Genomic DNA, 22,847 nt, shown 5'->3' with positions numbered 1-22,847 from the left:
TATTTAAAAGGGGGGCAACTCTTTGTATAGAGTGAATGTTTACTTGTTGAATTTGTTACAAGTTTATTTAATTTTTTATAACATAAAAAGACTTCCATCTAGTTCCTTTTAAGGTAAATGACACATTGGTTAATCTAATTATAATAAGATATTGAAACCAAAAACAGTTTGCTTTTATTTTGTTACTTTAGAATAGAATGTTGTAATTGTTAATTAATAGACCGGTAAAGAAGAATAAATTGATGTAAAAGATATGCAAAGATGTTTGCCACTATGTACTATACTAGGAAATATATTTAAGGGCAAATTGGAACAGATAATCAGCTGTAAATTGTGATGGTTTTTGTATATTAATTTGTATGCAGGTTTTTGTTGAATACAAAAAAAAAGATGATTAAATGTTTTAAAAGTGAAACTTGTTATTATAGATTTTTTTGAAACTATGACATTGACAGAGATGTAGATAACATGTCTCTGACATTGGGTTATTGTGTTGCCTAAAACTATGTTGGGAATATGATGTTGCGAACAATACTATGAAATGTCGCGAAGTTCTGCAGTCTGTAAGCTACCTCAAACGAGATGCCACTTACACTTGACTGTGACCGGATAACAGAATCACCTAAATTCTGACACACTATTTACCAATATATAAGGTACTAATATCTTTGATGATATGTACAGTTGCCATTTGGTAAAATTAAACCTCGTTCTCTGGCACAAAATCATCTATGGCTCATTTCAAGACCAAGGCTGTTCTGGTAACATTGTGTATGGTCCCTGAACCTAAAGCTAACTTGACTGAAGTAATAGTAGACAGATAAGTTAATGTGTAAATTATAAGTCATTGTTACAGGTACAACTTCAGATATATCTTACTTGTGGTTTAGGTTAACTTTGTATGGATAGACAAATGGACATGCTACCAAAATAGGATAAGCGGCCATTTCTTTTGTTTAATTGGTGCCAACTGACCTTTTTAAAGTTCTGGAATTAACTCTTGTTGTGTTTTTAATGTTATATGCCCCCCCTATCCCCGATTTGTAATGCTGAGATGGTTCATTTACTATATGCCCCATGAACATAAAAATTACAATTACCAGTCAAAAATCACATAAAAAAGATTATTGCCCTTCTCATTAATGAGATATATAAAACATGTGTGAAATTTCAACTCATATCTTAAATTCTTTGTGAGTTATACCTTGGACTAAAATTAATTGTGAAAAAAAGAAAGGGCAATAACTCCAAAATTATGTAAAATAGTGTCGTTTGCAATACTTTGTCTATATGAGATCTATTAATCTATAATATTAAAAGTATATAGCCGTTATACTTTGTAATGCCCAGTATGAAAAAGGGCAATAACTCCGAAATTTTGCAAAGAGAGTTATGATTCTTAGGCTCGGAGATGTAACATTGTGAGATGTTAGGCACAGCATTTCAATAAGATATAAACATTTCCAAACAGAAATAATTGAAGTGTAATGCTCCATTCAATTCTGTGACAGACAGTTTGGTGATGAATGTAAGACAGAAAGAAAGATTGTATGACAGACAAGCAGATGCCAAATCTATATCACTCTGTCTTTGACAGGTGATAAAGGTACTTTTAGAAATGGTAGGTTAGAACAAACCCTATATGAGGTAATGGAAAACTTCAGGGAACATAAAATTTTCTTTACAAAGACCAGGGACATACAAGGACAGTTACCGTGTAACTGAAGGAAAAACTAGACAGAATTTCTATCAGTATTTAATAAAGTCAAATTTGATTTCTCCATAAATTAATACTGAAACAATTTTACTATAACTTAATTATAAACATAATTTTAGTAAGAACTGACCAACTGACAAGCTTTGTTTGCTGTTCATAAAAATCATCATGAATCTGAACTTGTTTAATTTTGCCTTATAAGCTAGAAAATTTCAATTTATCTAATTAGTCTTAGTCTTGAAATTACAATACAAGAGCAATCAGGTTTCCAAAATTCCTTGAAAATATTTGCACCATCTCTGTTACATAATAAATTTGAACACAATTTGGATGCAATATAATAAATATAATACACTATAAATATACAAAACTTTCATATAGAATCAACTCACAGCATTAAATACAATACATCAACATTTTAGATCTCCATTTATACAATTCTAGACCTTTACTCACCAATCATATTTACGATTAAAAAGTAATAATATAACAATAGAAAGAAGGATGTTAAAGAATTAGGGATGGGTAAGATGAGTACAGATTTCAGTACTAAGGCATTCTTTCTATCAACAACTCAGTTTCTCAGAAGCCTTCAGCTTTCTCAGTAAAACCAGACAGTTATTCATTTATGATAATGTCACCCTCGCCTATTCACTTTTGTTTTCGATATTAATACACAGGATTGACAAGTACTAGAAATGCACAGAATAAAAACAAATATTGTTGATTTTAGAGTCTTATCAATCAATTAATCTGACAGCTATTAGCCCTTCAAAGCAGTTAACATTAAACAAGTACCTAGAACAAAAGTCGGCAACACACTGGTAATTAAATGTCATAAGCAGTCAAAATTGAGAGAAGTTAAAGAGTTGTTGTTGTAACATATATGTTAAGATGTTAACCTTTGTCAATTTGCACTTTTGCAGGGGTTTATAGTGGACATAAACCTAGCAGTACGGTACTCAGTCCTTGAGAGGCAATTTTGTTACCAAATACTTGAATGCTCCATCAATTACATAATAAACTGGCTACTTTGTTGCAATCCCTACTAAGAATGTTTCATGTCTGCAAAATCAGTAGTCCCACATTCAGTTTATCAAGAAATTTCTAGATGTACACCTGTTAAATAATGTTCCATGGAATAGCCCAACAGAATCGAAATGTACGAAACAAGGAAACAACAGGACAATTTTTACAATGAATGGAAAACAAAACATATTGTACCCTGTTTTTTCATTCTGTTCAGTTAACAAAATTAATTGAACAATCTTATACACCTCAACTCATCCATACAGTCAAATCTATAAGATCCATTTAATATATTAAATATTATTTTACGAGTACAGCATCTGAAAGACACTGATGTAAGTAAAGCAGTATGATATGCAAAACAAGTTGAACAGACATGTAGAGATTTATACTTTTATAAAATCACACCAGAATTTGAATTCATATAGATACATGGAGTAGCAAATTTATCTTGAAATTGAAAATAAAAATAATAATTTTCCAAATTTTGAAAAATCAAATCACATTCTTTATTATGCATATCATCATGTAAAAAGATGACTGTATATGTATCTGTAAATATGTGAACAACTCAAAAATGATATGTTATGATACAGTTTCTAAATTAATGTTCAACCACTAACATATAATGTGTGAAAAACAAAAATGAAATATTGCAAAAATTACAGTTTAATTTGTCATTTGAAAAAGAAAGATAATAAAAAAGAAATGCCAAGAAATGTCAAAGAAGGACGCAAAAAAAAGTAGAAATATTATATTATTGTATATTATTTGTGTCCATTAAATAACAAATAAAACATATTGCACTGAGGTATGGTGAGTCTAACAATAAATGTATAAAATGATTTCACAGTGTTTACATAATTATGAGAAATATAAATAAATGTATTCTATCTCAAAAAAAATTGCATAATTTGGCTCTTCAAGTTGGAGATTGAGCTATATTCAAAACACATGAAACTAATTATGCAATGTTGCTATGGGGATGTTAACTTATGCATTATGACTGTAGGTTAAAATGGTATGACTGACATGTAAATTTGAAATAATTATTTCTGATGTATTTGGTTTTAACAAAATTACAATTTTTTTTATTGAATTTATTTACTTAGAAAAAGCAAACATGAATTTCTAAATAATTTTTCTTGATGGAGATAAATATATTGCTAGGTAAACAAAACAACAAAACATTTAAACTAATCTATCAATGCTGCCTTTGGATTCCTTTCTTTCTGATGTTATATCCTCTGTCTCAGTCCTTGACTTAGACGACAAACTTGACCTACGTTCTGGGGGAGGCGGTTTTGGCTTCTTAACATTTACATTTTCTGATTTATTTCTCTCTTCTATTACAGTCTCCACACTATCTGCTGAAACAGACAAATCTTCTGGTTGACCCTGACTAGACAGGGTCACAGCAGAGCTTGTTTCTGCTGATTCATACTTCTGCTTCACCCAGACAGCGTCATGTTGAGAGTCTAGACTACTAGAACTACTTGTACTCTCTACACTTCCTTCATGAAATGTTCTGCTACTTTTTTCTGCACTTATATTTGTAACTTTACCATCAACAACTTTTCGAGTACTTTGTTCCAAATCAGGACAAACAGTTTGATCTTCCTTAGTAAGGTCAAGGTCTTTTTCAATGTTTTTGGAAGATTTGTCTTCTGTATCTAAATTTGAGGATGAAAATTTCTTGCCGACCATTTCTGGTGGTTTTTGATCTCTTTCTAATGATTTATCTCTTTTACTTTCTAATAATGGAGTTGTAAATTGTTTTAATGATCCTATGCTTGACTTCCTCTCCACTTTAGTGTCTAATTCTACATTTGCAAATTGCTTTGGTGGTTTAATAATGTCTGTGCGTTCCTTGCTTGATTCTTGTGACCTTTTAGAATCAGAATGTTTAGTCTTTAATTGGCCATTCACAGTAGCTGCATTTACTGCCAGAACTGCATGCCCTGGAACTTTGCTGCTTTTCCTAGGTGGTGGGGGTGGCGGAACTTTCTTGGGACGTGCAGATATATCTTTTGGCTGTTTAAGTTGTGAAGTCCTAGCTCCAGCATGAGAATATATTATAGTTTGTTGACTAGGGGGAATACGATATCTAGGTGATTCTGGTGTCAATGGACTTGGAGTAGATTTTGTTGGTGAATATGGCTTTGGAATGGCTGTGAAAGCTGTCCTTGGTCGTGACGTGCTTTGCTGAGATGAATTAGAGGGAGAAGCTGGACTAAATTTCTGAGATGATACAACTGATGACCCACTCACTGGAAGGCTTGATGGTTTAGTTACAGACGCATGTGACTGACTAACTGATGCACTTAGTGAACTTGATGGCATTGTGACAGCAGAACTACGGACTAATGATGGAATGCCCTTGATAGGTGATACATTAACACCTGGTGAGATCTTAGAATACACTTCTGTTGGTGACTCTATAGACAATGATACAGTTGATGTCGGTGTTGATGCTGTTGTAGGAGTATGTGGTGAAGCTAATGAACTAAAAAATGCAGCCCTTGCAGCCGATTTCTGATTATTTATTTCTGTAGTTTTTGGTTTGTCTGGTGATTTATCAGCAGATGGTGCCTTCTCACTCTTCTTGTGAGCAGCTGTCTCACTTGATGTAACAGGAAGAACAGCCGGTTCCGCGGAAAAATCTACATTTTTTCCACTTTTGCCATCCAATCCTTTCTCTTTTCTTCTGCCCTCCTCCCTTTGACCTTTATATTCATAAACTTTTTTAGTATCTGTCTGACCTTTAGACTGTGACTGTTGTTTGACAGGAGAGACAGATCTAACTAGGGACATAACTGGGTACGACATCGATGGAGATGTGGCGGAAGTTTCTTTATCTGAGGTAGATTGTTGACTAGCACTCTTTGGTGTGGACGTAGACATTGGCATCACAAATGATATAACAGATGATGTATCGGTACCTAGCTCTGACGGTGACGATGAATATACATCTCCAGTTGATGCCTGATGGGAAGCAGCAGTGGTTGGTCCCCCTGGTTGAGAAGTGGGGGCAGCACCATAAGGTTTTAATGCTTTACTGGCTAGTTCTAATGATTTACCAAATCTGAGTGATTCTTGCTGAGTAGTTATCTTCTTCTTTATTTGGCGAGCAGTTTCAGCTGCCTACAAGTGAAACAAAATAAGGTGAAAAACTATTTACATGATAAACTTCCAGGGATAATATTTAAAACTTGATACATAAGTAATCAACAAAAGACCTCCTAGTTATATGATCTGTATATTATTCTCCACAATGCTATTCATAAAAGAATGAGACATTATAGAAAATGTTGTCATGGATAACATTTTATATATGCTGGATTTTGGAGTTAGTTTTAAGTTAATTTGAACCTGCAATCTGCTTCATGGAAATAACCAGCACTGGTTTTACATGAGGGAACATGGTCACAACACTAGCAGGGATAAAACCTAGATTTCTGAGGGCTTTGTGAAAACTCTGTCTTTAAATCATATGACTAACAACTTTCTCACATTTACTGGGTCACTGACATCATAACTAACTGGCCAATGTTATAAAACTAGTATACCTGTATACCATGAAGTCTGGCCTCATGATCAGGTATCATTGCCTGTATATTCTGTAAGTATAAAACTAGTATACCTGTATACCATGAAGTCTGGCCTCATGATCAGGTATCATTGCCTGTATATTCTGTAACACTGCTTTCTTATCCTCCATTGTTGGTATTTTAGCTTGGGCTGATAACGCTACAACCTGAGGTGGTCGATGCTCTTGTACTGAAGCCAGTCTATATAAAACAGCAAATAATAAAGTTAAAGTTGAATGTTTACATTTATTTGTTTCTAAGTTACAGTTTTATAACTAACTCTTGAGCTTAATTTCAATAACAATCTTTACCTATCTCAGGTTGTGTTACAGACTTTTTCCTGATTTTGTATTTTGGACTTCCATTAACATTAAAATAAAATGTAACTTTTAGTTTACAGAATGATCCGACTGCTGCTCTGATATGTGACATTGTCAAATTTAATATCACTTGTAACAATGGTAATAATAGTAGGGAAACATAAATTAAACTCTATCACACTTGATGATAAAATAAAGATAAACATTACACATTCTTATATCAATACAACATAATGAAAACAAATTTAAGATTTACTTTTGCTTTTTGCTATAAAAAACTTAATTACAAACCTTTTAAGTGTGAAGAGAGTTCCTGTAAGCTTTTTACATTTCTTCAAAGAATTGTCAAGTTTTTCTGGTTCTTCCTTCAAAAACCTGGGGGAAAAAAATTAAACTCTGATATTCTTGGATAAAATACAAGGAATTTTAAAATTACACCTAACTTTTTCAAATCTTTCTCACAAATAAGTATGGATCCTAAAAACATGTAGTATTATAGAAGTCAATGACCTTCACTCTGTATTACCTTCTCCCAGAAATGAATTTCTTTATTATGTTTTAATAATAGTAATAAATCCTCTTGACTGTATAAAGGGAGACAACTGGAACCTGTACTGTTACAGAATAAGGTACAACTTACTTCTCTTCCCTGATTATGACCTCCATCTCGGCTGACATTACAAACTTCAACCTCTCTTGAAGTTTCGGAAACCTTGCTGTAATATAAACAAAAGTTAATATTTAATACATTTCATTCTAATCAAAGTAATTTAATTTGCAATTCATGTGTGTTCTTTTCTAAAAACAAGAATAATCACAATACAAATGTATTGTCATCTCCAATCATGTTTAAAAAATCTAGAAAACATTGTTAATCTATTTATTTTTCTTGATCTAACCGACATACAATCCCATTTACACAAAGAGGTCAGTGGTTTTTGTGATCTGTGGAAAGAACCAATATAAAAAATTTAAGAATTTCATCAAGTTTACCTTTAAGGTCACCCAGTTGTTTAGTCACATGACTCAGTACTAAAGCCATTCCTTCAACATCGGTCATCTGTACACGGCACTGTCGGGATAGAACATCAGACCGTAACTCTTCTACAGCATGCTCCAAATCTCTGTAGATAGAAATTATAAAGTGACCTTTTCTATAATAAACTGTCAACATATCTTTATCTTTTATAAAACAGAAAGTTGTAAAGCCTTTGCCACCAGTATAGTGACAGGCTAGTCTGAACATTCATGCTGTATAACAACACATTAACAGTTGGCTGACCAAATCATAATTTTAATTGTGATATTCCTTAAACTGACCAACGCACTGTGTCAAAAAAAGAAGTTGAAGGAATCTATACAGGAAATAGCAGCAGATTTTGATTAAATAATAAATAGCACATATTTTAGGATTATCCACCCTTTTGAAATGGCGTCCTTTCATGACATACCAAGATTCAAGTGAATAGCTTTTATAGTTTCTAGGAAAATGGAACTTAAATTAAGGTTAACGGTAACCTAAGCAGACGCCAACACATGAGAGGGTCATGACAAAAGCCCTTTTTTTTCTTCCAAAAGCAAAGATTAGAGAATTAGTGTAAAAAAATTATATTAAACAATTTCTAACATTAACTGTTATTTCTCATTGGTTTCTATAAATCATCAGAGCTATTTAACAATATCATGTTTACAATGTCAACTGACATTATTTGGGTGCAAATCTGCGATATGGTGGCATATAGTGATTCTATGAGTTTTATTTAGTTTTGGTATAAACACATCAATGATATAAGATTAAATATATATATTATTACCCGAGTTCTTTCTCAGCCTGTGCCTTATCCTCGAGGTAGATTTTGTACATCACATCCACTTCATTTCGTTGTTGACGTATCAATAAATGCTCAGCACCCGGAACAGAAGACAAAGCCTCCTACCAGTAAAACATTTCTCATACTGTACTCATGTTAATAAGATATATTAAAATATTACAAATGTTCCATTTTATTTGAAGAAAACTCTTGTACTAGTTCAAAAGTTGGAAGTATGGATCTGGACTTCCAGAGCAAAATCTTGATCAATGCTAGATCTGCACATGCTTGCGAGTCCATTTCTATTTTCTCCTATATTCTCCATTTTTCTTCAAAATGAGGGACAAAAATGGACAAGTCAGTTATAATTCATTTTTTTTGGTTTTATTTGCAAACAATTTAAGTGAATCATTTTAGACACAAGTGGGCACCTGAGTATAACCACCAAACTACTTCCATAACTTAGCAGGATAACTTAACAGCTCAACCAAGGAGGCCCAGTCAGTTATATAATTTGACGTTTGATACAGTAAAAATTGTATATAGTTACTATCTTTTAATAAGCTGTCAGCCTACCCTGATTTTTCTCCATGCATCATCAACAGTTTCCAAGATGGATTCTTTATTTATTTGTTGTAAACGACGTAAGCTGCGTAGATCTGATCGTAATGCGTCTGCTTGATGTTTTATAGACAATATATTGTTCTTCATGTCCTGAGACAATGTTGGAGTATCGTCTGAAGCTATGTCTGTCAAACCTACATAATTATACACTACATACAATAAAATAGTTACGATACAAAATATCAAGGCTAAACATTCTTAATTTTGACAGTTTGGATCAACTCAAATGACCAGTGAGATCATTTCAATTGTTGACCAGCCAAAAACATTTTATTTAATGATATATTTTTCCATTGCATAAAATTTCTTTTAAACTTTTTGTATGGTTAATCAACACAATCTTTATTTGTCAAATGAATTGGTACAAGTGTTGTCTTACTGTAATATGTTGATATCAATAATGATATAACTTTAGAAGAAAAACAATTGCTCTGCTAATACAGACCCAAATGAAAATTAGTTAAGCAATCAAAAAAATTGTTCAATCTAGCTTGGTTTTCATATTACGCATCCAAACAATCCCGATCACATCAATATTGTACTATTTTCAAAGTCCAAATTCATATCAAATCCTTAAAGTACTTGAAGTAACAAACTTCAGTTAAAATGTCAAAAATTTGGTGATGTGAAATTTATCAATACTGATCGTATTGGATTTGCATACGGCTGTAAAGTCTGTATTAGACTTGGCTAGTACCTGGTCTAATACAGGTTTGTGTACTCAGTAATGTACTTGACAATGTTTAATAACCTCAATATACATGTATATGTATACTTATATATATATATATATATCATCTACAATGACATGCATATTTTAATGATACAAGTATAGACAATACCTTGAAGCTCCCTAAAGCCCCTCACCTCTGCCTCAATTTCTGCAAATATAATGTTAGATAGGCATAGCAAGCAAACCTTATACATTCAATAAAATATTATTAAGTAATTAGGTATTACCTTTAGAACCTGTTCTGGTGTTGCTTTTACATGGTATAAGGAGATAAATAAATAACTGTAACAAACAGGTATCTATTGAGCAAACAAAATTGACAACAGTACAAAGTTCAACCTGTGTTCTTTACTTTTTGCAAAAGTAATAAATGACCTGTAATTTGTAAATTGTTTGTAAAGACAATTGATTTACATATCAAAATACCAACTTTGCCTGGCAATGACTGTAGTTAAAATATTTGTAATGAAAGGGTAGAGCTTAACTGAAGCGCTCAAGAGTACTGGAAACCCGTGAGGAAAAATGACCTTGATGGAAAACCATGAGGAAACATGACTTTGATGGAAAACCATGTGGTAACATGACTTTGCTAGAAAACCATGAGGTAACATGACCTTGAAACCAGTAGGACTCAAACTCATCATATCTGCAACAACAACCTGATACCTTACCCACTAGACCAACTCTCCATCATCTTTAAATTTTGTAATAATAAAATTATTGTTCTTAGTAAATCTACAAATTTCAAAAACAAAAAATCTAAATCAAAAAGCCATCAAAATCAATCTAGGCCTGGCTGCAGCACAAAACACTGTCATTTCCACTACAAGCATAGAGTTTGTAGAGTTAAGCTAAGCTAGAATACTGTTTAGTATTTCCAACACCACAAATATAATACAGTCAACAATGTTTCATAAAAATTCACCATCAAACAACATACAAAATATTCTCAAATAACAGCTTGTAAAGGTATAATGTTACAACCCAACAAAAACAAATCAACAGATTTTCTAATTAGTGTCTGATAAAATATCATCACCATGGAAATCAAATAAAAATGTGCATGTACATGAAGCTTCAAATAGCAATCAAGGAATGAGTATAATTGAAAATTTATATGAACATGTTTTATATATACACATTCACTGGGAATTAGCGAGAAAGCATTACTTTAATTAGCCAGCAAGTTATCTAGAATAATAAAAAAACATAATAATGATATAATAATAACAACAACATTATCCATTACATATAATCATCATCATCAACACAAATAATAATAATAATAACACCAATAATAATAATGAATAAATGAATAAGATAATTTGTAAAACTAATTATCTATATAATGATTTTATTTTACAAATTAGTGTTGGTGATGATGATGATTATATGTAATGGATAATGTTGTTGTTGTTATTATATCATTATTATTATCTTTTTTATTATTCTAGATAACTTGCTGGCTAATTAAAGTAATGCTTTCTTGCTAATTCCCAGTGAATGTATATATAAAATTATATGATATATTTTGACATATAGGTATGTTGGGTTTTATCATTTTTCTCTGCTTTATATTGTAGAAATATAGTTCTATTATTAATACCCGCTGTATCTTTTTGATCCATATCTATTTGTTAATTACTTTACATTCACGTTTTTGCGCAATTTTGTCACGTTGACGTTGGCGTCCTAACGGACGTGACGTCAAATACTTTGTACGTTATTCTGATGAAGACAACAGTCGAAACTAGTAAAGATTTTAAAATAAATATGTGTTGTTTTGGTGTATTTTAACTTATGAACATGTTTGAAATAGATACATATTCACAAAAATCTTCAACAGATTTGCATCTTCTTTTGTTTTGTTGTGTTGTTTGTTTTGGGAGTTTTTTTTGTTTTCTTTTTTGATTAAGTAATTTTACTTGTCATTTTCATAAAATAAATTGCTAAATTATCCCCATGGTAACTGCAGCTTTATTTTACTGCTGAGGTCAGTGTAGAAAGTTTAACTCTGTTGATTGATTTCGGAAGACAATAATTTTAATGTCTGCTGCATTATGACATAATGTCATTTCTTGGCTGTTAGGCAAGATTTAATGATGTTTAAACTATATACTGCATTATTGTAAAGCAATCAAAACTCATTGTTTATGTTTCCTTCCAACAATAAACAATGTATAGGAATTCTGCTTCAAGAAAATTGTTAATGGTATATTGGTTCATAATAAGTAGAACACAGCAACTTTATATTACATTTTTTTTCCCATGTCAAGAATTGTGTGACTATTCAAATTGTAATTGTCCAGCTTAACCAGTACTAGAAGACCTTAGGCATTAGAGGGCATCTGTGTACTGTGAACTATAAAGCTGAAAAAAACTCATCTGGAGGCATGCCACTTTAAACCCTAAGGAACCATTTAAACCAGTAATATAACATACAAACTCATACAAAATAGTAGCATAATCATAATTCTATGAGTCTAAGCTTTATTTTGGTAAAACATGTATTCTATGTTTAGGCAGACAATATACCAGTAAACAAGAATGACCAGTAGATTTAGAGATGTCTTTTGTTGATGCTGGATGATGGAGGTAACCAGTTAGCTTAATATGCTAAATCAGCTGACTCTCTGCTAAAATTATAACATTGTAATATCATCTAATTTGATATTTTTGTTTAATGCTACATTAAAGGAAATGATAAAGCAGAATTAGCAGCTAACTTACTACCACTAGCTGAGTCTAACAGCGGGCTTGTATCAGACGTTACACTACTTGTACTTTTAACACTAGATGGTGCTCCTGTACTACTGGATGATTGTACAACTGCTGTCTGTACCCACGCTGCAAGATGGGCAAGCTGATGCTCCATTTTGTCAATACGATCCCTGCAATATATATAATAGACATGTTTATTATACTGGGTAAGTTAACAGACAGACAGTGCTACCATCAACTATTCTATGATTCACAATACAGTGGACAGTGACGTAAAATTATGACCCTCACACATGAGTAAATAACAAAAGTGAAAAACCTTAACAAGAAATTTTCTAGCAAATAATGAGGTTGCAGCAATTATACATATACCAGGAATTTTCAAGTGAATAATGAGTATGTGGTTGCAACTGGTTGAATACTGACTTCACCAATAACAGACTTTAAATTAATACAAGTTATGGTCAATAAGATGCTACTTTTTCTTTTTCTTTTGTTAGGAACAAGTTTTACCCTTAAGGTATCCATAAATGCTGCAATTTTCACCTAAATCATACTAGAACATGTTGATTCTAACATCTGCTGATATTTTGTATATGGCTATATATGGAGAGATTTCCCGCCTCTGTGTGCGCCAACAAGAAAGGCAACAACTTGTACAATAGTAGAGAGAAAATCTCCTAGAGCCATTAATCAATATTATTGTCTTTTAAAAGAGTCTGGAAGCCTAAATTTAAGATAAGATTTGTTATTACTCCAGTGTATATATATATTCTGTCTTTCCTCTAGTGAATTTATTCTAACGGAGTGTTTTGGGTTATGCGTACGTTCAATTACAGTACAATATTAAAAGGGATACACAGTGTATATAAATGTGTCTGCAGTATACATCAGTCCCAATGTTTTATTCATTTTTCATGATGCCCTGCCTAATAAAATCCCTTTTACAGACTCTATGCCCAAGACATAAAAACATGAAGACATTTCGTATATATATAATATTCTATATTTTAACTTCTACTTTATTGTTATAAAGAATTATCAGACAGCAAGCAGTTAACACAATGCTACAATCATACACAGTCTACTATAGTCTTACTTTTTCCTGGATTAGTCTCCAAAATACTTAATTTTACCTTGTACATGCTGTAAAAACACATGCGTCCCTTTCTTTAGGCAGAATGCATGTGGGCCTTCTTTTAGACAGAAAAAATACAGCTTTGTTTTAGGCAGAATACATGTGTACCTTATTTTAGGCAGAATAAATGTGTACCTTATTTTAGGCAGAATACATGTGTACCCTTATTTTAGGCAGACTACATGTGTACCTTGTTTTAGGCAGAATACATGTGTGCCTTGTTTTAGGCAGAATACATGTGTACCTTATTTTAGGTAGAATACATGTGTGCCTTGTTTTAGGCAGAATACATGTGTGCCTTATTTTAGGCAAAATACATGTGTACCTTATTTTAGGCAGAATACATGTGTGCCTTATTTTAGGCAGAATACATGTGTACCTAATTTTAGGCAGAATACATGTGTGCCTTGTTTTAGGCAGAATACATGTGTACCTTATTTTAGGCAGAATACATGTGTACCTTATTTTAGGCAGAATACATGTGTACCTTATTTTAGGCAGAATACATGTGTACCCTCATTTTAGGCAGACTACATGTGTGCCTTGTTTTAGGCAGACTACATGTGTACCTTATTTTAGGCAGAATACATGTGTGCCTTGTTTTAGGCAGAATACATGTGTGCCTGTTTTTTTGGCAGAATACATGTGTACCTTATTTTAGTCAGAATATGTTTGCCTTATTTTAGGCAGAATACATGTGTGCCTTGTTTTAGGCAGAACACATGTGTGTCCTGTTTTAGGTATAATACATGTGTACCTTGTTTTAGTGAGAATATGTGTGCCTTGTTTTAGGCAGAATACATGTGTACCTTATTTTAGGCAGAATACATGTGTGCCTTGTTTTAGGCAGAATACATGTGTACCTTATTTTAGGCAGAATACATGTGTGCCTTGTTTTAGGCAGAATACATGTGTGCCTTGTTTTAGGCAGAATACATGTGTACCTTATTTTAGGCAGAATACATGTGTACCTTGTTTTAGGCAGAATACATGTGTACCTTGTTTTAGGCAGAATACATGTGTACCCTTATTTTAGGCAGACTACATGTGTACCTTGTTTTAGGCAGAACACATGTGTATCTTGTTTTAGCAGAATACATGTGTGTCCTGTTTTATAGGGTTAACGCATGTTTTCCGTGTTATAACGTCTGCAGAGTCCCGAGGAACGGTTGGTGCCCGAGCCCCGGTAGGGCGAGGGCTCCAACAGTTCCGAGGGACTCTTCAGACTTTATAACACGAAATAAATGTGCGTTGATGCTATTATAGCATAAAATTTTCAAACAGATTTGTGATGTATAGTTTATACAAAACACAATTACATTAAATTCTTGTGCTTGGACGGTATTTATCCAATTCTATGTTTTACGTATGCGTTTCATTTTTCCGGGGCCAACAACTTGGAAAATTCTCGGAACCGAACGAAATTTTGAATTTTAATTGATTTAACAAAGCTTGGCCTTTGGAGATTTATTATCTCAAGAAAAAAAACGTTACATATATTACTCTATCCTCTACCCAAGACAAAACATGACCCTCAGAAATTCTTAGAGTGATTTCAGATTGACGGTAGAAAAAAGATCAGTGACATCAGAATCGGTTTTTTTTTCAAGCAAACAAGTTTATAAAAAAATCAGGCACTAAGCATTATTCTCTCAAAGAAATATAAAGAGCATTTATCAACATTAACATAAATAAAAAACATTTTCTCATATTAATTTTGTGTTATCTACTTTTGTAAGTTAATCGGAGTGTTAAACTGAATGACAGACCTGTAGATTCTACTGTATTTGTTTACATTGACAACTGTCCGTTTCTTAGAAAGGGCGACAACCAAGATTAGCACCGATGTCTATACGCCGTTTTTCCGGCATAGTTACTGGAATATGCGACTTAGGCCCTCGAATCAATTAATTTCAATATAACAAGAGCGCATGACTCTTCGGCAAACAGGCCAAATCGTCATTTTTTGTTTGTTTGTTTACTGGGCCCTGTATGTATTGCGCATAGGTGAAACCGGGCTATAACAAGAGCGTGTGACTATGTTAACACATGGTTTTGGTCCCGTTATAACATGGGCAAAAGAGGGAAAAATAGCCGATTTTATGCTATAATAGGTATAATACATGTGTACCTTGTTTTAGTCAGAATATGTGAGCCTAGTTTAACACACAGGTAAGACATACTGGAAAAGCTCCATTATACTTCAGTCAACATTAAAAAATATGAAAATATGTTGTTTAACAAGCAGTACTCCAGCTTTCTCAATAATTATGTCTTTTCCTGACAAATAACAACATCAAAAGTAGTAAACAATGTTCATAAAGAAAATATTTGACAGACTGAGTTATTATAAGAAGGATAATTGTGTAAATTGAAATTCATGTCTCTGGATTTTGCTGCTGATGTTTTCATGACAACGGAACAATGACCACATTTAAAGCAGTGCAAATCAATTACACATATTTAGCAGGATATCGGTTAAGCATTATTTCAGGCACAAGTATAAAGTTGTATTTGTTCTGTAAGAAAGTAAGACAACTTCCTCACAGTCTACAATGTAACCCTCGAAGAATGATATAGTAGAGTATAGTAGAGTATAGTAATATGGTAAGAAATCTAAACAATCTGACAAATTAATATAACAGAGAAAATCAATCTTCAGTAGAACGGATCTGTAACGTCTATGAAATATTCAAGTAAAGTCACTGATAAACTGTATCTATCACCTCTAATTCTATCTTAATTGATATTTATCTATATCCTTTCAGAATATTTTCCCGGAAGATCTAATTTAAGCTCTTGCACCATGTAGCATTGACAAAGTTAAAAGATGTTTGATCCCTATTAGTATTACTGTCACTGTATCTATATACAGTCAAACGTGTATTAAGCGACCGCGCAAGGGAAACACCCAAAACGGTCGCTTAATGAAACGGTCTCTTAAGACAGTCAGCATGATATAAAAGTCAAAATTTATAAATGACATCTTTCTTATGCGGTAGGAATGCTTTTTAACTTCATTTTTATATAAATGTTGAATAATTAGTACGCTCCGATAATCTAAATGGATGCAAATGTAAAAAATAACTTTCTGATATTTATTGACAAAACGGGGTGCAAAACAGTTTTGATCTATTACGTACATGTGTGACATTTTTTCCAGAATTTGTTAACTTCTCCGTTGCTTTTCCTTGTCTCCAACACGAAACCCCTAATAGTGAAGATGTTTTCTGTTGTGCATTTTTTATTTGAGATAAACAAACTACATCTAATTGTTACGATAAATTTAACTGCTGATCAAGTTCAAGGTCAATTCAATGCAGTCTAAATGTCAACAAGCCAAGCGTATACACCATCTCAGTAGGGGCGGAGCGTTGCATTGTTTATCCGATATTATTGGATAATAAACGTCACGCGTATACTTACCTTCATTTGCATACGCTAAACCGGTTTGGGAAATAGAGATTTTCACACGTTTATTTGTTGTGTTTTGATTGTTGACACTTGTCACATTACACGGCGGCGTTCTCTAAAAACACAATTACTTGACAGGTAAAAGTGGTCGTTTAATGAAAAGCTTTATCTCAATTAGGTGACTAATTAGCGGTCGCTGGTCGCGTTGAGCAAAAGTCGCTTAATACATTAAAGATATAGAGAGAAAATGATTGGGGGGAATTTAAAGTGGTCGTTTAAGACAAAAGTCGCTTAATACACGTGGTCGCATGGGCAAGTTAGACTGTACATGTATATTTTATTCCTTTATGTGTTAGCTTTTCATCTGCCAACAACAAAAAATGATGGACAAGCCTTGCTTTATGTCTGTATTTAATTTAAAAGATTTCAATATTAAAGTGCTAAAATTTATCAGCCAAGAGTAAAAAGTCTGGTAACATACAAAGTGATGTTATTTTAAAATATGTACACTCTGGTAACATACAAAGTGATGTTATTTTAAAATATGTACACTCTGGTAACATACAAAGTGAGGTTATTTTAAGGTATGAACACTCTAGTTACACACATAGTAACGTTATTTTAAGATATGTACTCTCTGGTAACATACATTATTAAGTGAGGTTATTTTAAGGTATAAACACTCTAGTTACACACAACGTAACGTTATTTTAAGATATGTACACTCTGGTAACATATAAAGTGAGGTTATTTTAAGATATGTACACTCTGGTAACATACATAGTGAGGTTATTTTAAAATATGTACACTCTGGTAACATACAAAGTGAGGTTAATTTATGGTATGTACACTCTGGTAACATACATAGTGAGGTTATTTTAAGATATGTACACTCTGGTTACATAGTGATGTTATTTTAAGATATGTACACACTAGTTACATGCATAGTGAGGTTATTTTAAAATATGTACACTCTGGTTACATACATAGTAACGTTATTTTAAGATATGTACACTCTGGTAACATACATAGTGATGTTATTTTAAAATATGTACACTCTGGTAACATACATAGTGAGGTTATTTTAAAGATATGTACACTCTAGTAACATACATAGTAACATTATTTTAAGATATGTACATTCTGGTAACATACATAGTGAGGTTATTTTAAAATATGTACACTCTGGTAACATACATAGTAACGTTATTTTAAAATATGTACACTCTGGTAACATACATAGTGATGTTATTTTAAGGTATGTACACTCTGGTAACATATAAAGTGAGGTTATTTTAAAATATGTACACTCTGGTAACATACATAGTGAGGTTATTTTAAAGATATGTACACTCTAGTAACATAGGTAGTAATGTTATTTTAAGATATGTACACTCTGGTAACATACATAGTGATGTATTTTAAGATATGTACACTCTGGTAACATACATAGTGATGTTATTTTAAGGTATGTACACTCTGGTAACATACATAGTGATGTTATTTTAAGGTATGTACACTCTGGTAACATACATAGTGATGTTATTTTAAGATATGTACACATTGGTAACATACATAGTGATGTATTTTAAGATATGTACACTCTGGTAACATGCATAGTGAGGTTATTTTAAAATATGTACACTCTGGTAACATACATAGTAACGTTATTTTAAAATATGTACACTCTGGTAACATACATTATGATGTTATTTACAGTACTTGTATTCATTTACCTTGTAGTATCCACATCTTGCATGTCTAGTGGTGAGGGTGTCATACTGCGTGGCCGGGTAACAAGTAATGGTTCCCTATCTGATGTGCCAGGTACCCTGTAACTCTGAGATCGCTGATGAATTGTGCCAGACCCACTGTACGGAACTGAAGACATTGGTAATGAATGTCTCCCTACTGGTGACCTTTCACCTATAATATAGATGATCCTTATACAATTCATTAAACAAACATTATCCTGATAACTCTCCTAGTCAACAATGATATTTTAACCTATTTAATACAATTGTTACTATATATAGTAACAAAATCGCCTATGATTTCAACTGATTGTGAGTGTCACATGACCTATTAGGAGTTTACGACTTTACGAGTTTACGGGCCGAGAACTAGTAATCAGTCCACTGAACATGTGCACGTGCACAAACTGAAACAATGACGTCATAGTTTACCTCATCAAACAGTTAACTGTAAAAGTGAAAGTAGGTTCGCTTGAATTTATTATGAGAGCTTAAGCCGATTTAGTACAAACACAGTTTTATTACCATTGAAATTTAAAGAAATAATACAACAAATTCATTCCGAAAAAAATTAAAATAAAACTTGCTTCTAGATTCTACAGTCGTGCACTTTGAACACACAAAAAGTAAACAACTCTGTAGAAGTTACTGAACTGTACAATACAGTAGAAATGCAGACAGGAATTTCAATGAAAGAAATTTCAAAGTACTTTTTAGAGTAGAGTAGGGCCAGAAGGTGATAATCGGCCCTGAAATGAATAATGCCCTCAGACTGAAGCCCTCAGAGCCATTATTCATTTTGCAGGCCGATTATCACCTTCCGGCCAGGCTACTCTGACGTGTATAAATCTCTTAATAAGACTCAGACAGTCTCAGCAATATAGTTTTGACAGCTGTGTACTCTCCCAATTAAATTCAGTATTTTCAACATTAGAGTATTGCTGAAAAATCTATTGTTATTTAATATTTCAGAACATATTTTTAGCATATCAGTCAGGACTATGAACACAACTAGCATTTCTGATGACCTTGAGGAACAACACTTATATTATAAAGCAGACATCTAATATTTTAATTATATGCTGACTCCACACGAATAAAATTTCATTGTAATTACCTTATACCTTTACCTTTGTTTCAGAAAATTTAGTCAACTAAATATCGTGTCTGTCATTTTATCACAAAATTGCTGAACAACTTTCTAATTTTCATTTACTTTCTGTAAAAATATTTCTAGTTAAAGAAATTACAAGTTTATAATCAGTACATTATAATTATGAAATAATGCTTCTGTAATTATTATAACATTGATGAATGCTTTGTTGTGTAGCAGAAGAGTACTAAGACTGAGTATAAACTTACGCCAAGATTGCTGAGGGATATTCTGGGACTGTCCTGTCTGAGGCTGATGTGATGAGGCTTTTGTTGTTGGTTGTGATGCTACAGTAGCTCGCTGAGGAGTAACAACAGTATTAGCTCTAGCACCTTTCACAATATACGTGCCTTGACTATGTGAGGCTTGACTACTGGGAATAACCTGCAATTATTAACAACATACACTGTAGTATATATGTACCAGTTTAACATATTTATCTCAGTGTAAAATACTAACAAAAAAAAGATTTGCTAACATTAATGTTTATAAATGTACTCAAAATTATATACATTGTACCTGAATATAATCATAGTTTTGTAGATTTGGCGGCGGGGAGAAAGCTCGTCGTGTAGGTTCTACTCTTGGTACTGATGGTATAGCCGGCGGGGACATAGCTTGTCGAGGAGAAGGTCGGGAACTTTGCCGTGGTGATGGTGCACCAGATGGTCGACCATATCCATCCATATAATCATAATATTCCGCACCATTCTTTATGCCATTCATCATTAGGTTGTTCTCTGGAATAGTTCTAAGTACAAGAGGTCGGTCAGGTGGTCCTACTCTATCTTGTGGTGGTGGGGGTCTTTCTGGGGAAATACCCATTCTTCCATATATAGGGTTCTGAGCATAGTTTGCTGATCTAATAGGGTCAGGGGTAAGTGACCTTGACCTTTCATAAGCCGTTCTGGCTGGTGATTGGCTAATGTCATCATGTGACATGTAAACAGGATGGTGCATATGCGAGGGCAGTGTCTGTGCTTTATGATGGACCTGTAACAGATAACATAGTCTATACATTTTATTTCTGATGACCTACATAAATTAAATTGCAAATGGTAAAAAGTTAATAATATGATGTTCACATATTGCTTATACAATATCCTAAATTTTGTCTTCAAACATTTCAGAAATAATTGTTCACTGCTAAAATCTTAATTCTGCAAAAAAAGAGGAAATTAAAAATGAAGCAGCAAATTTTACACTTAAGATAAAGCCTTATAAGAATCACCAAAAGATAATTTCAGATGTTAGCAAACATTATGGAATTTAGATACAGGGGTGCATTACCTGACTAGTGATTGCTGAAGCTGGTAGTGTGCCATAGAAGCCCTGAGATCCTGCTGGTATTTGTATAGTTCGACCTCTGACCTCGGGCTTCTCATGAACCCGCTGCGGCTCCTCACTGTCACATTCATGTACACGTAATACTGTACGGTCCTTGATATCCCTGTGATAAAACAAAATAACAGACACGTATAATTCTGTATGATGTAATTGTAACCATGACAAAATATAACATAAACAGAATGTTCCTCTCCCAGAAGAAACCCCACTGAGGTTAACAAGCCTAAAAAACCTAAAATTTGAAATTTTTACATCAAATGGGCCATATAAAATGGAAAAATATGTAAAGGATAATAAAGAAATATATCTATGCTTATTAAATTGGAAATAGACTTTTTGTATGATACCAACTTTTTGTGCAATTCTTTGAAAAAAGCATTCAAATGCATTTCCTTTTTTGGGTCATTTTTCACTATAATTAAAATAATCGGTCTTGAAAAACAAGAAGAGCAAATGATCTACAATTTTCAACAGACAATTATTGATTTAGACCTACATCATTGGCAATCTTGACAAACTTTCAGTCATGTCATGTTAAAAAACCTCAGTGAAGTCCTTAAAAGAAGAAAAATAGAAAAATCTGTTTTCAGCATTGATGACTTGAAACCCCACCCAAAGTAGAAGTCCATCTAAGGTGTTAACCCACCTAAAGTAGATGTCCATCTAAGGTGAAACCCCACCCAAAGTAGAAGTCCATCTAAGGTGTAATCCCACCCAAAGTAGATGTCCATCTAAGGTGAAACCCCACCCAAAGTAGAAGTCCATCTAAGGTGTTAACCCACCCAAAGTAGAAGTCCATCTAAGGTGTAACCCCACCCAAGTAGAAGTCCATCAAAGGTGTTAACCCACCCAAAGTAGAAGTCCATCTAAGGTGTAACCCCACCCAAAGTAATTGTCCAAAGGATTGTAACCCCAGCTAAAGTAGAAGTCCATCAAAGGTGTTAACCCACCCAAAGTAATTGTCCAAAGGATTGTAACCCTAGCTAAAGTAGAAGTCCATCAAAGGTGTAACCCCACCCAAAGTAATTGTCCAAAGGATTGTAACCCTAGCTAAAGTAGAAGTCCATCAAAGGTGTAACCCCACCCAAAGTAGAAGTCCATCAAAGGTGTTAACCCACCCAAAGTAATTGTCCAAAGGATTGTAAGTAGAAGTCCATCAAAGGTGTTAACCCACCCAAAGTAGAAGTCCATCAAAGGTGTAACCCCACCCAAAGTAATTGTCCAAAGGATTGTAACCCCAGCTAAAGTAGAAGTCCATCAAAGGTGTTAACCCACCCAAAGTAGAAGTCCATCAAAGGTGTAACCCCACCCAAAGTAATTGTCCAAAGGATTGTAACCCCAGCTAAAGTAGAAGTCCATCAAAGGTGTAACCCCACCCAAAGTAGAAGTCCATCAAAGGTGTTAACCCACCCAAAGTAATTGTCCAAAGGATTGTAACCCCAGCTAAAGTAGAAGTCCATCAAAGGTGTTAACCCACCAAAAGTAGAAGTCCATCA

The 22,847-nt window shown here is 33.3% G+C and overlaps 1 protein-coding gene across 14 annotated transcripts in view; it reads right to left on the bottom strand.

The window, feature by feature from the left end:
* Positions 1–1,740: 1,740 nt before the first annotated feature.
* Positions 1,741–22,847, bottom strand: part of LOC132713953 (sickle tail protein-like) — a 155,366-nt gene continuing 134,259 nt past the window's right edge. For 13 of the 14 annotated variants that reach the window (XM_060696669.1, XM_060696673.1, XM_060696668.1 and 10 more), the window contains 13 exons: positions 21,295–21,454; positions 20,524–20,997; positions 20,214–20,388; positions 18,834–19,023; positions 12,555–12,715; positions 9,934–9,972; positions 9,044–9,225; positions 8,471–8,589; positions 7,650–7,780; positions 7,297–7,372; positions 6,948–7,031; positions 6,390–6,537; positions 1,741–5,890 (listed from right to left, as the gene is read on the bottom strand). In XM_060696669.1, coding sequence (XP_060552652.1) covers positions 3,938–5,890; positions 6,390–6,537; positions 6,948–7,031; positions 7,297–7,372; positions 7,650–7,780; positions 8,471–8,589; positions 9,044–9,225; positions 9,934–9,972; positions 12,555–12,715; positions 18,834–19,023; positions 20,214–20,388; positions 20,524–20,997; positions 21,295–21,454 — 3,892 coding nt within the window. In that variant the 3' untranslated portion in view covers positions 1,741–3,937. The remainder of the gene's footprint in view (positions 5,891–6,389; positions 6,538–6,947; positions 7,032–7,296; positions 7,373–7,649; positions 7,781–8,470; positions 8,590–9,043; positions 9,226–9,933; positions 9,973–12,554; positions 12,716–18,833; positions 19,024–20,213; positions 20,389–20,523; positions 20,998–21,294; positions 21,455–22,847) is intronic. The other variant, XM_060696667.1, reaches the window with a different exon arrangement.

The sequence above is a fragment of the Ruditapes philippinarum genome, unplaced genomic scaffold (genome assembly GCF_026571515.1).
Source record: "Ruditapes philippinarum isolate M1 unplaced genomic scaffold, ASM2657151v2 ctg186_1_1_1_1, whole genome shotgun sequence".
Classification (NCBI taxonomy): Eukaryota; Metazoa; Mollusca; class Bivalvia; order Venerida; family Veneridae; genus Ruditapes; species Ruditapes philippinarum.
The sequence above is the reverse complement of the archived record's forward strand: the minus strand, read 5'-3'. Positions and strand labels throughout refer to the sequence as shown.